The 15,089-nt window shown below is 43.6% G+C and overlaps 1 protein-coding gene across 1 annotated transcript; it reads right to left on the reverse strand.

Annotated features, from left to right (window-relative positions):
* Positions 1-231: 231 nt before the first annotated feature.
* On the reverse strand, positions 232-1,398 carry LOC138498724 (4-galactosyl-N-acetylglucosaminide 3-alpha-L-fucosyltransferase FUT6-like). Its single transcript, XM_069622363.1, has one exon. It carries the CDS (start codon positions 1,393-1,395, stop codon positions 286-288), a length of 1,110 nt encoding a protein of 369 aa, XP_069478464.1. The 5' UTR covers positions 1,396-1,398; the 3' UTR covers positions 232-285.
* Between the last annotated feature and the right edge of the window lie 13,691 nt (positions 1,399-15,089).

Below are 15,089 nucleotides of genomic sequence, written 5' to 3' on the forward strand. Positions count from 1 at the left end.
CAGGGAGAGAGGTTAGACCCCTGGGGGACAGCACAGGTAGAGATAAAGATATCAGAGAGGGAGGACCCAAGTGGCGACATGGAACATTACAAAAAGCAGCACTGGTAATTATTTTGTCCCCAGACACCTTGGGGTAAGTGCATTTCTCTTAGGTCGAGTATGTAAACTAATGAACTCGCCCTGTAGGTCTAGTGGGATTGTTAAGCATATGCAAGGCCTGCCATACAGACTTTCAAAATTGTGCCCTCAGAGTTGAGCTCAGGTAGTTGTCAGCGGCCGGAGCCATCATTTGAACCAGTTGGCAATGCTGGGGATTGTTTTGTAGGAAATGTCCTGTTGCAGTTTTTGGCAGGCTTTGCAGTAGCGATGACTCCAACTTGGTAGATCAATAGGCTGCAGTTCCTTTCGCCAGTTAAAGTAGCGTTGATATTGCTCTTCGTGTGTGTCAAGGAATTTCAGATAAGCTGCAAGCTCCTTGGCACTGGGGAAGTCGTTAACATGGATGAAGGTATCAGCAGGAGCAAATCGCTCATAGTTTTCCCGCGTTGGGCCGAGGACTACGGGGACAGTCCCAGACATCAATGCATTGTTCCAGAACTTCTCAGTGATATAGTCCTGGCTGATAGAGTTCTCAAAGGCCAGGTAGAACTTGTACTGGGAGATTGTGGGTTGCAACATATTGCGAGCCAGATTCTTGTTTCCACGTCCAAACATATCAATATTGATGTGCTTCTTCAGCTGATTGTAATATGCCACTCTTTCTAAGGTAGAGTCCCAGTGACTGACCACCCAAGCCACCAGCTTGGTCTTGGTTGGGATGCTGAAGTTTTGAGGAGTAATAGCTTTTTCAAGCCAGCCGTAGGGCAAGAAAATGTCTGCGTCAGCCCTGTAGCTCATGGTCAGGTTGATGCGGTTGTCCATTAAACGGAGGTTGGGGCTGTGCTTCGGGGACTCCAGGTTCAACCAGATCCAGCGCTGGTTGTGTGGTCTGGGCTCCCGGGGAAGCCCTTTGTTAGTGTATCTGAATTCACAGTGATGGATAATTACGGCATCTGCGCGGTTGTACCAGTTCCTGTCTGTAGTGAAATTACAGCCAAATATTCCATAGTCTGCTGCACACCGATCTAACGGAAATCTTTCTCCAAAAGGCCAGGTCCAGAGTAGGATGACCACCTCTCTACTCGTACCTCTATCAGAGTAGTGGGTCGTTTTCTTGTGGTCCCCATCTCCTGCAGAGTGTGTGCTCGTCATCTCCACTTTCAGGCACGTCATCAGAGTTCTTCCTTTCGAGGATTGATGGATAAAGGAGAATATGCAGAAGCTGGTCAGAAATGAGACAAGAACGTAAAGGACTATGGCCTTCCAAAAAGATGCCGCCTGCGTCTTGGAGTCCATGTCAGAGGCTGGAGAGGAGAGAACACAAGGACATCTGGTTATTTACAGCTTTGGACCAGAGGGAGAACAAAGAAGAAACTATGAATGAAGTTTCCAACAGAAAGCAATAATTTAATTAATTTATTAATAATGTGTTACAGTTTATGTTTAAACTTTACACATATTGATAAGTAACAAAATAAAAAAAAAAAGAAAACCACAATACTAAGTATAAAAAAATATAAAATGAACTGAAAAGTCAAACTCATGATTCTACATACTATCCTAATTAAATTATCATTTAAACTTAATATTCACAGCAAATTAATATAACTTTCTACTAACACAAATCACCATCATCATCATATAGTCAATCATAATCCAGGTAGATTCAGGTGAGAAATGTTCAAAAGTCTTCAGATGCAAATGTTCAAAAGTCTTTCTGTTTCCAACCATACATTAAAGGTAGCAATTTGCATCTGCAAACTTTGAGTGTTGATAAGGCGTTGCCAAAATATTGTTTCCCGTATGAATACAATGTCATACACAAGTTTACTGTAACATTTTAGGTAGACATCAATCATGTTAGCACACTTGGTTAGTAAATGGTTAGCAGTTTCTTTAGATCTGCTATCCTTACAAAGGCGACAAGTTCTCTCCATAGGCGACAAAAGGTTATGGACGCTTCTGTTGGTCAATAGCGGCAGATTGTCCATCCTCAACAGGACTACAAAACGCCTGAGTCTGCTTGAGGGGCATAGATTTAGATAGGTCTGCATTTGTTTGAAGGAGAAGAGCATGTAATGTATATATTGATATTTGGGGAGTTTCTCAAGATGATCGTAATTTTCGAACCAGTCCCAAAGGTCAATCTTTTTGGACAATGCTTTTCTTACGAGATTAGTGTATTTATCACCACTCTTGATCCAACATAATTCCATCAGAAATGTTTCATTCACTTTTTTAAATTGGCAATTAGTTGTTTCCTTAGTAATTTCCGGGTGGATTGCTTTCAATAGCTGATTCTATAGCTCAGCTTTAGATACATTTCTGCTCTCCTTTTTAATACGATGGACCTTAAGGAGGAGACACCAAATTCCAATCTTAATATCGCCATTGGAATAGATTGAGGAAGCCCTAATATTCTCCGCCAAAATTTCCCTTCTATCACTTGCAGCCACCTCAAGTCCATTTGTAATAATGCTTCCAATCCGTAGACTACCACAGGAGGTAAAACCTGTGTGTAAAGTTGCCGAATTCCCCACAGGCTAAAGCCACAGTCCTTGGCTGCGAATTGGCTAACGAGTGCTGTTACTTGCGCTGCCCTGGTTTTCCTCGATTGGATGCAAGAGTTATAACCGCACTTGGCGTCCATTTCAACACCTAGGTATTTATACTGCAAGGTAAATTTGATTTCCACTTCATGCAGTATAAGCCGTGTACGGGCGATCTTCCACGGCTTATACAATAGCAATAGAGAAACACATGAAACAGGCAGCAACTAATGTAGACCATACCATGCAAACATACACAATTACTAAAATGTAAGTGTATTAAGATTGGCTCCTGTTGATGTGACGACAATCATACACAAATGGCTGATACACTTTGTAGATTTGTGTAAAAAAGTGCTAGAAGTAGAAAGTGCTTGAAGTAGTTGGGAGGAGCTTATATTGTTCACAGTTTCTTCCCTATAACAGAGTCTGACTACTCAAATGCAAACATTAATCTATTCAAATGTATTAGAACAAAAAAAAGTTCCTTGAACATCTTGCTATGCACCCACCCAACCTTAGGGTTTAGGAGACAGGCCAGAAACTGTGAGTAGTCTTAATACTACTGCAGATGTGGAAGCCCCCAAGGGTTTTCATGAATTAGATAAAAGTAACTCAAAGAGAGAAACATCAGTGATGTCGTGTCGGAAAGGCATGGTTAACAGAGCGTGACTAGGAGGCTCATCACAGGGAAATGGACAAATGAAAGAGGCAAACTCTGGCATGCGCAGGGGGGTTAATTCTGCACTCGGGCTGTGCATTAAGATACAGAATAAAGACAAAACGTGTTTCTCTCTGCCTCAGTGTCAGTCATCTCTGGCACGCTTTTCTCTCTTGGCGAAATTGCAGACTGAGGTAACAAATCCATCACTCGACTGTCTGCCCTGGGAAGACACTTGTTTACTAGAGACCCTTGATGTTGCCACTGATGCGCTGCCCATAATGTTATGATGTGCTTGTCTGAGTCTGCTGAAGGTGGTCATGTGCTTAGTGATGTCATGCCAGTGTCAAGTGGAATGTTGATGTATGAGTGTGAGAATGCTGTGTTGAGTGTTCTGTAACAGTTCAGTTGGTACCTCCCTCCCTGGGTGATGGGTGCCGGTGATATCTGTCTTATTCCTGATGTCTCAGTGTCATGTAACTGTAACTAAGAAACTGAAGTAAACTTATATAGAAGCAACATAAACCTGCCTGGACTGTGCTTTATAACATTGGCGACGAGGATTTCTAACAGAAAAGCATCCATGGTGCAAGGAGAAGGAGAAGACTGTGACTGAAGAGTACTGCTGCGGGGGGTGCAGAGGACATCAGGACCAGGAGATGAAAAAGACAACACCGCCCCCAAGTAAGCAAACCCATCACCCAGGGCGGATAAGGGAGGAGGTTTAATGGACCTGCAGCCCATAGATTATTGGGTGTGTTGCATCCCGGACAAAACATCTCTTAGAGTTTGAAGTGGCCCATGTGAGAAGGTGTCCCTGGGATTATGTGGTTGGACAAAATACTGTCAAAATAATGACAGTAGCATCACGTTAATTGCAGGAGAGTCCCTGCAGTTAGGACCGGCAGACCATATATCGTGGTTGTGCTGGTTGGTGAAGTGATGATGCCACAACATTAAGAAGAGTTTCGCATTGAGTTGGGACCTTGTATCAAGTATGAAGTCCTAACTCCTTGTGTGAAGTATCAAGGAGTTAAAACTGTCCACACTCGAAGTGTGCAAGTGGAGCAAAGTTCTGCGTTTTTTTTTCCTCTCATATGAAATGTTCCTTTGGTGAAAAATAAGAGGTCCCAATTATGAGCGGTCCATGGGGAATGCCTGTAAATAGATTGTGTATACATTATCGCAGTGCACCCCAGAAGTACAGTGCTTACAATACATATGTTTAAATATGTCGTGCGCCCGACTGGTGTACCTGCAAAGTGACCGTTGGTCCATGGGTCTGCGCAGCAGTACTTGTGTTCCGTGTGACATTCTGGATACTGATGACGTCAGTCTACAGCTAGGGGAGTTGGCAGAGACTTGGAACAGGGTGCGAACATTCCACTATACGAAGAAGCAGGCACAGCTCCGGATCGATGCAGCCTTTTTCGAGTAAAGGACCCAATAAAATGTCACTTTCTCACGTGCCAGTATCTGGAAGGGAGTTCTTCGTATCAGACACCGTTACAATGGAGACGCAACGTTTGGGATATGCGTGTCACTATCCGGAAGCAGAACATGAATTGTAAGCGCTAAGTGGTAGTAAGTGTTAGTCTGTCCGGGAGCTGCAATGGAAAAATATTTATTTGGAGATCAGGAAGCAGAGCAGGGAACGTGTTGGAAAGCTGTGGAAGTGAAATGATACCGAAAAGCTTTGCAAAGCAGGGAACGTGTTGGAAAGCTGTGGAAGTGAAGTGATACCAAAAAGCTTTGTCGGATGCATTCTTGCTGTATCTGGTATTACAGTAAGGAGTGCAACAGTGCCGCTCCGCCTCTTAGGGGCGTCTGGTAGCGGCCAACGGTGAGAAGCAAGCATCAGGACTTCGTGTGTTTAGGACTCATGCAGAAGGTACATACTTGACTTTTTTTTTTCGAGGGTAGCTGCAATTAATGTGCTCTGTCCCGACAGTGAGTATTTATGCAGTGGTCAACAGTTTGGCATGGTATTATTATGCCATCACAAAATGTCGGGATATATATGTCATATATATATATATATATATATATATTTAACTAATGCAAGTTTGTAGTTAGTAATGCATTAGGAATTGGCTATGAAGTTAATGTGACAAATGCGTTGTGTGTGTAAACTCTAGATGTGTCACATGTGAGTGAGGTCAATGCTGAGATTAATGAGCCCATTGATGGATAGATGTTTTGCATAGATGGAATTATCTTGAGGATTTGCAGGAAAATGGACTATAAGTAAAAGTCTGCACCATATATGATATAGTTGTTCTCTAAAAGTGTGAAGTATGGGAGATGCTAGCGCAAGAGTGTAGGTGCACAGACAAGAGTATAGGTGTATAGCATACATGCCTAATTACATTAGCATAACTTTTTGAGGATTTTTAGGAGTAGGTTGTTACACGACAACATGGACTTTTAGGCATACCATTATCGCGATGTGAAGGAATATTGCGTGTGCTGGGTATAAGATGCAAGAGTTAAAAAAAAAATAATGTTAAATTAAGATGTAGAAATGTCATGTATACTCACGTACTTGAGAAGTATGGAAGTGAAGACATGTCACTAGTATATTATCTGATTAATAGGTATGGATGTATAAAAGAATGAGTGGGTGCAACATTCGTTTTTATTTAAGTATACGTTTTAGATATTGGTGTGGTAGCGCCTCCGTGGGTGTTAACAGTAGGTAGTTCCACTGTTTTGACTAGTATGGTGTCGTGGTAGCGCCACTTAGTAGTGCACTCTTTTAGTGATTTTAGTAGCACTGTTTGGGGTCACAGAGATTACTTTTTGTGATGCGACTAAGGTGAGGTAGCACCTCTGTAGGCTTTATGGTGAGTACTGTTTAGTGATGCAACTAAGGTGAGGTAGCGCCTCTGTAGGTTTTATGGTGAGTACTGTTTAGTGATGCAACTAAGGTGAGGTAGCGCCTCTGTAGGTTTTATGTGTGAGTAAGGTGAATTCTTAGGGTAGCCCCTTTTCAGGAATTTTAGTGAGTGGTAAGTGAAAGTTGCACTAAGGTGTATGGGAGTGGTAAGTCTAGTGTCTTTGTTATGGCAGTAGTGCAATCTCTGGTGAAGCCGATTCTTATCTTGAGGGACAGCTTGGTAAGTGCGTTGCTGGTAGGGGACGCCCTCTAGTTGATGCTATGTTATAGTTAAGGATGCTGTTCAAGATGAAGAGTTGCTTGGTGATTTATTTATCTTTATGTGTTATATGTTAATCCTTACTATTGTTATCTGGTCAGGGTTTGTTTGTGGGACTTTTTAGTGCTGCCATTGAGATAAGTAGTTAGGTCAACCCCATGTTTTGTTGGGGGTCTTGGAGATGGCTGGCCAGCATCTTCAAGTTGTTGCAGGATCTGTATATCTTGGTGTGGTTGGGTGGGCTCTGTTGGCATAGTCCATATATGTATCTGTTTGTATGTTTGTGATGCAGTCATAGTTGGCGATATCTGGTAGCAGTGTTTTTAGCGGTTTATGGGGTCTCTTAACAGGTATGGTGATTCTATTGTCATCCTGGATGACTAGTATTGGGTCAGGATGGCAAGCTTTGCTTCAGGGTGGCAGCCTGGAGGCTTGCCTGTGGCGCGGGCGGGCGATTATTGAGGGTGACCTGGATTTGTAGGTGAAGTTTGGAATCGCATAGCTGTGAGAGTATCTTGTGAAGTTTGTATGGCGGATGGTAGTGTGACTTGCCTGTATGTAAAGTGCTTGTTGTTTGTGTAGAGGTTTCGGTAAGGAGGGAGATGTGTTATGATGTGCTTGTCTGAGTCTGCTGAAGGTGGTCATGTGCTTAGTGATGTCATGCCAGTGTCAAGTGGAATGTTGATGTATGAGTGTGAGAATGCTGTGTTGAGTGTTCTGTAACAGTTCAGTTGGTCCCTCCCTCCCTGGCTGATGGGTGCCCGTGATATCTGTCTTATTCCTGACGTCTCAGTGTCATGTAACTGTAACTAAGAAACTGAAGTAAACTTATAGAGTAGCAACCTAAACCTGCCTGGACTGTGCTTTATAACACAATATTTGACTGTCTGCCCTTGGAAGACACTTATTTACTAGAGACCCTTGATGTCTCCACTGATGCGCTGTCCATCACTTGACTGTCTGCCCTGGGAAGACACTTATTTACTAGAGACCCTTGATGTCTCCACTGATGCGCTGTCCATCACTTGACTGTCAGCCCTGGGAAGACACATATTTACTAGAGACCCTTGATGTCTCCACTGATGCGCTGTCAATAACTCGACTGTCTGCCCTGGGAAGACACTTATTTACTAGAGACCCTTTATGTTGCCACTGATGCACTGTCCATAACTCGACTGTCTGCCCTGGGGAGACACTTATTTACTAGAGACCCTTGATGTCTCCACTGATGCGCTGTCCACAACTCGACTGTCTGCCCTGGGAAGACACTTATTTCCTAGAGACCCTTTCTGTGGCCACTGATGCACTGTCCATAACTCGACTGTCTGCCCCGGGAAGACACTTATTTACTAGAGACCCTTTATGTTGCCACTGATGCACTGTCCATAACTCGACTGTCTGCCCTGGCAAGATACTTATTCACTAGAGACCCTTGATGTCTCCACCCATGCGCTGTCCATAACTCGACTGTCTGCCCTGGGAAGACACTTATTTACTAGAGACCCTGCATGTTGCCACTGATGCACTGTCCATAACTTGACTGTCTGCCCTGGAAGACACCTATTTACTAGAGACCGTTGATGTCTCCACTGATGCGCTGTCCATAACTCGACTGTCTGCCCTGGGAAGACACTTATTTACTAGAGACCCTGCATGTTGCCACTGATGCACTGTCCATAACTTGACTGTCTGCCCTGGGAAGACACTTATTTACTAGAGACCGTTGATGTCTCCACTGCTGCACTGTCCATAACTCGACTGTCTGCCCTGGGAAGACACTTATTTACTAGAGACCCTTGATGTCTCCACTGATGCACTGTCCATAATTCGACTGTCTGCCCTGGGAAGACACTTATTTCCTAGAGACCCTTTCTGTGGCCACTGATGCACTGTCCATAACTCGACTGTCTGCCCCGGGAAGACACTTATTTACTAGAGACCCTTTATGTTGCCACTGATGCACTGTCCATAACTTGACTGTCTGCCCTGGCAAGATACTTATTTACAGAGACCCTTGATGTCTCCAGTGATGCGCTGTCCATAACTCGACTGTCTGCCCTGGGAAGACACTTATTTACTAGAGACCCTTTATGTTGCCACTGATGCGCTGTCCATAACTCGACTGTCTGCCCTGGGAAGACACTTATTTACTAGAGACCCTGGATGTTGCCACTGATGCGCTGTCCATCACTCGACTGTCAGCCCTGGGAAGACACTTACTAGAGACCCTTGATGTTGCCACTGATGCGCTGTCCATAACTCGACTGTCAGCCCTGGGAAGACACTTACTAGAGACCCTGGATGTTGCCACTGATACGCCATCCATAACTCGACTGTCTGCGCCTGAAAGACACTTATTTACCAGAGACCCGTTGCCACTGATGCACTGTCCATCACTCGAATGCCTGCCCTGGGAAGATACTTATTTACTCGAGACCCTTGATGTTGCCACTGATGCGATGTCCACAACTCGACTGTCTGCCCTGGGAAGACACTTATTTAGTAGAGACCCCTGATGTTGCCACTGATGCGCTGTCCATAACTTGACTGTCTGCCCTGGGAAGACACTTATTTACTAGAGACCCCTGATGTTGCCACTGATGCGCTGTCCATAACTTGACTGTCTGCCCTGGGAAGACACTTATTTACTAGAGACCCTGGATGTTGCCACTGATGCGCTGCCCATAACTCGATTGTCTGCCCCAGGGAGACACTTATTTACTACAGACCCTTGATGTTGCCACTGATGCGCTGCCCATAACTCGACTGTCTGCGCCTGAAAGACACTTATTTACCAGAGACCCGTTGCCACTGATGCGCTGCCCATAACTCGATTGTCTGCCCTGGGGAGACACTTATTTACTACAGACCCTTGATGTTGCCACAGATGCGCTGTCCATAACTCTACTGTCTGCCCTGGGGAGACACTTATTTACTGGAGACCCTGGATATTGCCACTGATGCGCTGCCCATAACTCGACTGTGTGCCCTGGGAAGACACTTATTTACTAGAGATCCTTGATGTTGCCACTGATGCGCCGTCCATAACTCGACTGTCTGCCCTTGAAAGACACTTATTTACCAGAGACCCGTTGCCACTGATGTGCTGTTCATCACTTGACTGCTTGCCCTGGGAAGATACTTATTTACTAGAGACCCTTGATGTTGCCACTGATGTGCTGTCCCTCACTCGACTGTCGACCCTGGGAAGACACTTATTTATTAGAGACCCTTGATGTTGCCACTGATGTGCTGTCCATAACTCTACTGTCTGCCCTGGGGAGACACTTATTTACTAGAGACCCTGGATGTTGCCACTGATGCACTGTTCATAACTCGACTGTCTGCCCTGGGAAGACACTTATTTACTAGACACCCTGGATGTTGCCAATGATGCGCTGCCCACGACTCGACTGTCTGCCCTGGGAAGACACTTATTTACTAGAGACCCTTGATGTTGCCACTGATGTGCTGTCCATAACTCGACTGTCTGCCCTGGGAAGACACTTATTTACTAGACACCCGTGATGTTGCCACTGATGCGCTGCCCACGACTCGACTGTCTGACCTGGGAAGACACTTATTTACTAGAGACCCTTGATGTTGCCACTGATGTGCTGTCCATCACTCGACTGTCTGCCCTGGGAAGACACTTATTTACTAGACACCCGTGATGTTGCCACTGATGCGCTGCCCACGACTCGACTGTCTGCCCTGGGAAGACACTTATTTACTAGAGACCCTGGATGTTGCCACTGATGCGCCGTCCATAACTCGACTGTCTGCCCTTGAAAGACACTTATTTGCTAGAGACCCGTGATGTTGCCACTGATGCGCTGCCCATAACTCGACTGTCTGCCCTTGAAAGACACTTATTTGCTAGAGACCCGTGATGTTGCCACTGATGCGCTGTCCATTACTCGACTGTCTGCCCTGGGAAGACACTTATTTACTAGAGACCCTGGATGTTGCCACTGATGCACTGTCCATCACTCGACTGCCTGCCCTGGAAAGACACTTATTTACTGAGACCCTTGATGTTGCCACTGCTGCACTGTCCATAACTCGACTGTCTGCCCTGGGAAGACACTTATTTACTAGAGACCCCTGATGTTGCCACTGATGCGCTACCCATAACTCGACTGTTTGCCCTGGGAAGACACTTATTTACTAGAGACCCTGGATGTTGCCACTGATGCGCTGTCCATAACTCGACTGTCTGCCCTGGGAAGACACTTATTTACTAGAGACCCTGGATGTTGCCACTGATGCGCTGTCCATAACTCGACTGTCTGCCCTGGGAAGACACTTATTTACTAGAGACCCTGGATGTTGCCACTGATGCGCTGTCCATAACTCTACTGTCTGCCCTGGGGAGACACTTATTTACTAGAGACCCTGGATGTTGCCACTGATGCACTGTCCATCACTCGACTGCCTGCCCTGGAAAGACACTTATTTACTGAGACCCTTGATGTTGCCACTGCTGCACTGTCCATAACTCGACTGTCTGCCCTGGGAAGACACTTATTTACTAGAGACCCTTGATGTTGCCACTGCTGCACTGTCCATAACTCGACTGCCTGCCCTGGGAAGACACTTATTTACTAGACACCCGTGATGTTGCCAATGATGCGCTGTCCATCACTCGACTGTCTGCCCTGGGAAGACACTTATTTACTAGAGTCCCTTGATGTTGCCACTGCTGCACTGTCCATAACTCGACTGTCTGCCCTGGGAAGACACTTATTTACTAGAGTCCCTTGAAGTTGCCTCCATATACGCAGCTGGTCATTAGAAAAGTTTGTGATAGGGATCCGTAATAAATATCAATGATCTTTCTTTTATATTTATCGGCAGCGTGGAACTGTCAGAGGAATATATTTGCCTACTGATAAATTACGTATTTCATTTTGCCTTGACACACACACGCAAGCGTGCACGGGCACACACGCAGCCCTCTTACCACACTACCAGGATATACGATTGATTTATAATCCAGGATGAAAAGTAATAGGAGGCAATATTTTGAACATGTACAGGTATGAAACGTGTTCTCATGCACAGAGACGACACTCCACTTATTCTTTTTGTTTTAAACCACTTTATTTATTGGTTAAGGGAGACAGACTGACGGATGACGTAACTTGACATGATTCTGTTAAAACATGGTGTAGACATGCGATTCTTCTGATACGAGCAATCTCAACCCTTCGCCCCCGACTGATCAGACTATAAATATGATTTTTGCTTCAAGTTGAGGATAAGTGATAAGGTTGCCCAATTACCCCATGGGTGGGCAGATCCCATCCTCCGAATCCCCCAGAAGGGCTGTCAGCAGGCCCACATGCATCCAGACACACCCATGATGTATTTGATGTGCGACAGAACCTCCTTCCAGAAACAACGTGCTTTAATACATGTCCAGGACATATGGAGAAATGTCCCCTTCAGCATACCGTAGGATACGTCGTTCTATTAAGCCTTTCCGGGGAAATGCCACCTATAACAGCATTGTAGTTGGCATTGCATGTCTGTAGAGCAGAGAGATGCCCAAAGATTCCTAGCCCAGGATTCAGCCTCAATACGTTGGCCCAAATCCTGCTCCCACTTTACCATGTAAGGCAAACGTTCTTGGGGTCGCAACGATCAAGGAGCTTATGAAGTATTGATACATTCGCTTTTGTCAAACCAGCGAGATTTGTGAGCTCCAGCGCACACAAGGCCCTAGTCACCCCCCTCTGCTTCACCTAAGGGTGGGAGGCCCAGTGATGCAGCTGCAAATATCCAAACCTTTCACTCTAATCCAGAGCAAATGTCGCTTAGCACTCCCTAAAAATCTGCGGGTTCCTCCTACATAGAGCTGTCTTCATTAGTTCAGGCCACCTCTCCCCCATTGTTCAAAGCCTTGCTTCCGAACACCCGCTGTAAAGAGCGGGTTACCTAAGGCAGGGGATAGCGGGCCCAAGCTCTGCGCGATTCCCATGTTGTGTTGTTTAAATATTTTATTAATAACATTAAGTACATAAGATTCATAGCTTAAATAATACAGCATATTGAGAAATGTAAAGCCTCACAAGGCTACAATACCTCAATTCATTATCAATACATTTAAATAACAATGCAACCTTATATACTGTATGTATATTCTATACTAATACATACAATGCAGTTTAAGAAAAGTTAATAGTCATATAGCTAACTTGTAAGGGAAAGAGTATATAGACAAACATGACACACAGGACTAACACACACACCAGGAAGGGGGGGCGCAGGCTTTTTATGTATATATAATAGAAAGGACTAGTACTATTCAACCATAATCCTAATCTTGACAGGGGAATTGCATTGTTTAAATAATCTACAAAAGATTTCCATTTCAATAGATGTTTATGCATCAAAGGTCGAGATACTGCAGTGCATTTTTCCATCCTGTGAATATTACAGACTGAATTCCACCATAATTTAAATTTGATGTAATTGTTTGTATGGCAATAGCAACAAATAAGTCAAACAAATAGTCCTCACTTTTACTAATAGCAGGTTGGATTATTTCACTACCATGATATACAACTTCAAGGGACATACAGAATTGTATTCGAAAGATGTTTCGAAGGATTTCTCCAATCTTTTTCCAAAAGGCATGAAGTTAGTAACATTCAAAGATCATATGCTTAAAGGATCCCTGAGACAGTTATTTTTTTGAGAACTTCCACATCTAAAGAGCATTAGTGGTGTTATAAACGCTCTATGGTGACAAAAATATAGCATTTTGCAGGAGGCTGGCTGAGACAATTACATTAGAGATATTTATCCATATATGAGGCCATCTCGATTGGAAGGTGTTTGGGAGGCAGTCTTGAGTCCAAGCTTCTTGACATTTATATAGCGCTTCATCAGTTAACATAGAAGAGAAAGCTTTATAAAACATAGACTCTGTAACATTAGGATTAGATGAATGGAGCAATCTTTGAGATTGAAAGTTATTAGAATTCAATACTAACAATTCATAGTTTTCCAAAACTGCATTCATTAAACTAATATATTTCAGGATAAAGGTCCTTGGGGCTTGAAATACATTTGATTGTAAATTCATCAAATGTTAATGGGGTTCCTTGGATAAATAGTTGTCCTATATACCTGATTCCGAGATCAAGCCATGGTCTCCAACAAATAACTCTCTTTTTAATTCTAATTAGGGGGTTATCCATATATACTGGGATTTAAAATGAGAATTATCTGTTTGAAGTGGAATTAAAAATGAACGAAAGTACTTAATAGAAATATTAAAACTAGTACTTGAGAAACATCTCTTATAGTTATTAATATAAGGACAGTCTAGGAGAACATGACATAAGACCATAGCCTTTTCCATATGAAACCAGTTAGGTATATCTATATCATTTGGAGAGAACCATGGCTGAGTCTGTTTTAGTAAGAAGGCATAGTGATATTTTCTATAGTCTGGAAATCCCACTCCTCCCTCGGGTTTAGGTTTTTTGAGTTTATATAACAAAATCTTTCTTTTTTTCTTACCTCATAGGAATGTGAGGATTCAAGAGTCTAAAGAACGAAAAAAAAGATATAGGAATAGGCACAGGAAGCATGTAAAGAAAATATAATATAACGGATGACAACATCATTTTAACAGTTTATAATCTGCCCCACCAGGAAATATAGAGCGGAGACCATGCATTTGTTAACTCCTTTAGTTTGGTAATGAAATTGGCTGTGTTTAGTTTAATGATTTGCTTAATTGAAGATGAAATTTGGATGCCTAAGTACTTAATATCTGTTGGGCACCATTTCATTCCAAGAGTAGAGCAATGATAACTTGTACAGTGTACATTAAGAGGATATATTTCAGGTTTATCTGTGTTAAGTTTGTACCCTGATGCATGGGAAAAACGTGAGATGATACAATTTAAGTGCTGTATGCACATTTCAGAAGTTCTTAATAGAAGTAATACATCATCCACATAGACTGCTGTTTTGATCTTAATGTCTTTAAACTCTATGCCAACTATGTTATCGTCTTGTCTAATTGCTTCTAGGTATGGTTCAAAATGCTAATATAAACAATAAAGTGGACAGGGGACAACCCTGGCGGGTACCTCTATGTAGAGGGAATAATTGGGACATTTGACTATTAACATAGATTGATGTTGTGGGATTAGAGTATAATACAGTAACCATAGATATAAACGAATCTGGAATGTCATGCCAAGATAGAGCTTTAAACATATAGTCCCATTCGACCCTATCAAACGCCTTCTCTGCATCTAGTGCTATAGCCATATTGTAACGCTCACCTGATTCTCGCAGAGGCGCCGGTCTTGACTGGGCGACTACCGTATCTCCAAAGGTGATGTGTAGCACCCGGTTGGCTCTTGGGCTGGACCTCTGTGCACTGTATGCCTGACGTGTAGAGTAAGATGTCTGCAGATAGAAAATATGGGGTTAATGAACTGGGGTTATTGGGGTGTCCCTATCTCTTTCCTCTTCTTCTCTCCTGTAGACCCCCAAAGGTTAACGCTCTCACCTTAGGTAAGTGAATGCCGAGCTCTCCATCTGCCTCGGGGCAGGGTGCTGTAACCAGTTTCTTCACTGGATAGGTAGCGC

The sequence above is a fragment of the Ambystoma mexicanum genome, chromosome 5q, assembly GCF_040938575.1.
Source record: "Ambystoma mexicanum isolate Mex_15411 chromosome 5q, UKY_AmexF1_1, whole genome shotgun sequence".
Taxonomy (NCBI): Eukaryota; Metazoa; Chordata; class Amphibia; order Caudata; family Ambystomatidae; genus Ambystoma; species Ambystoma mexicanum.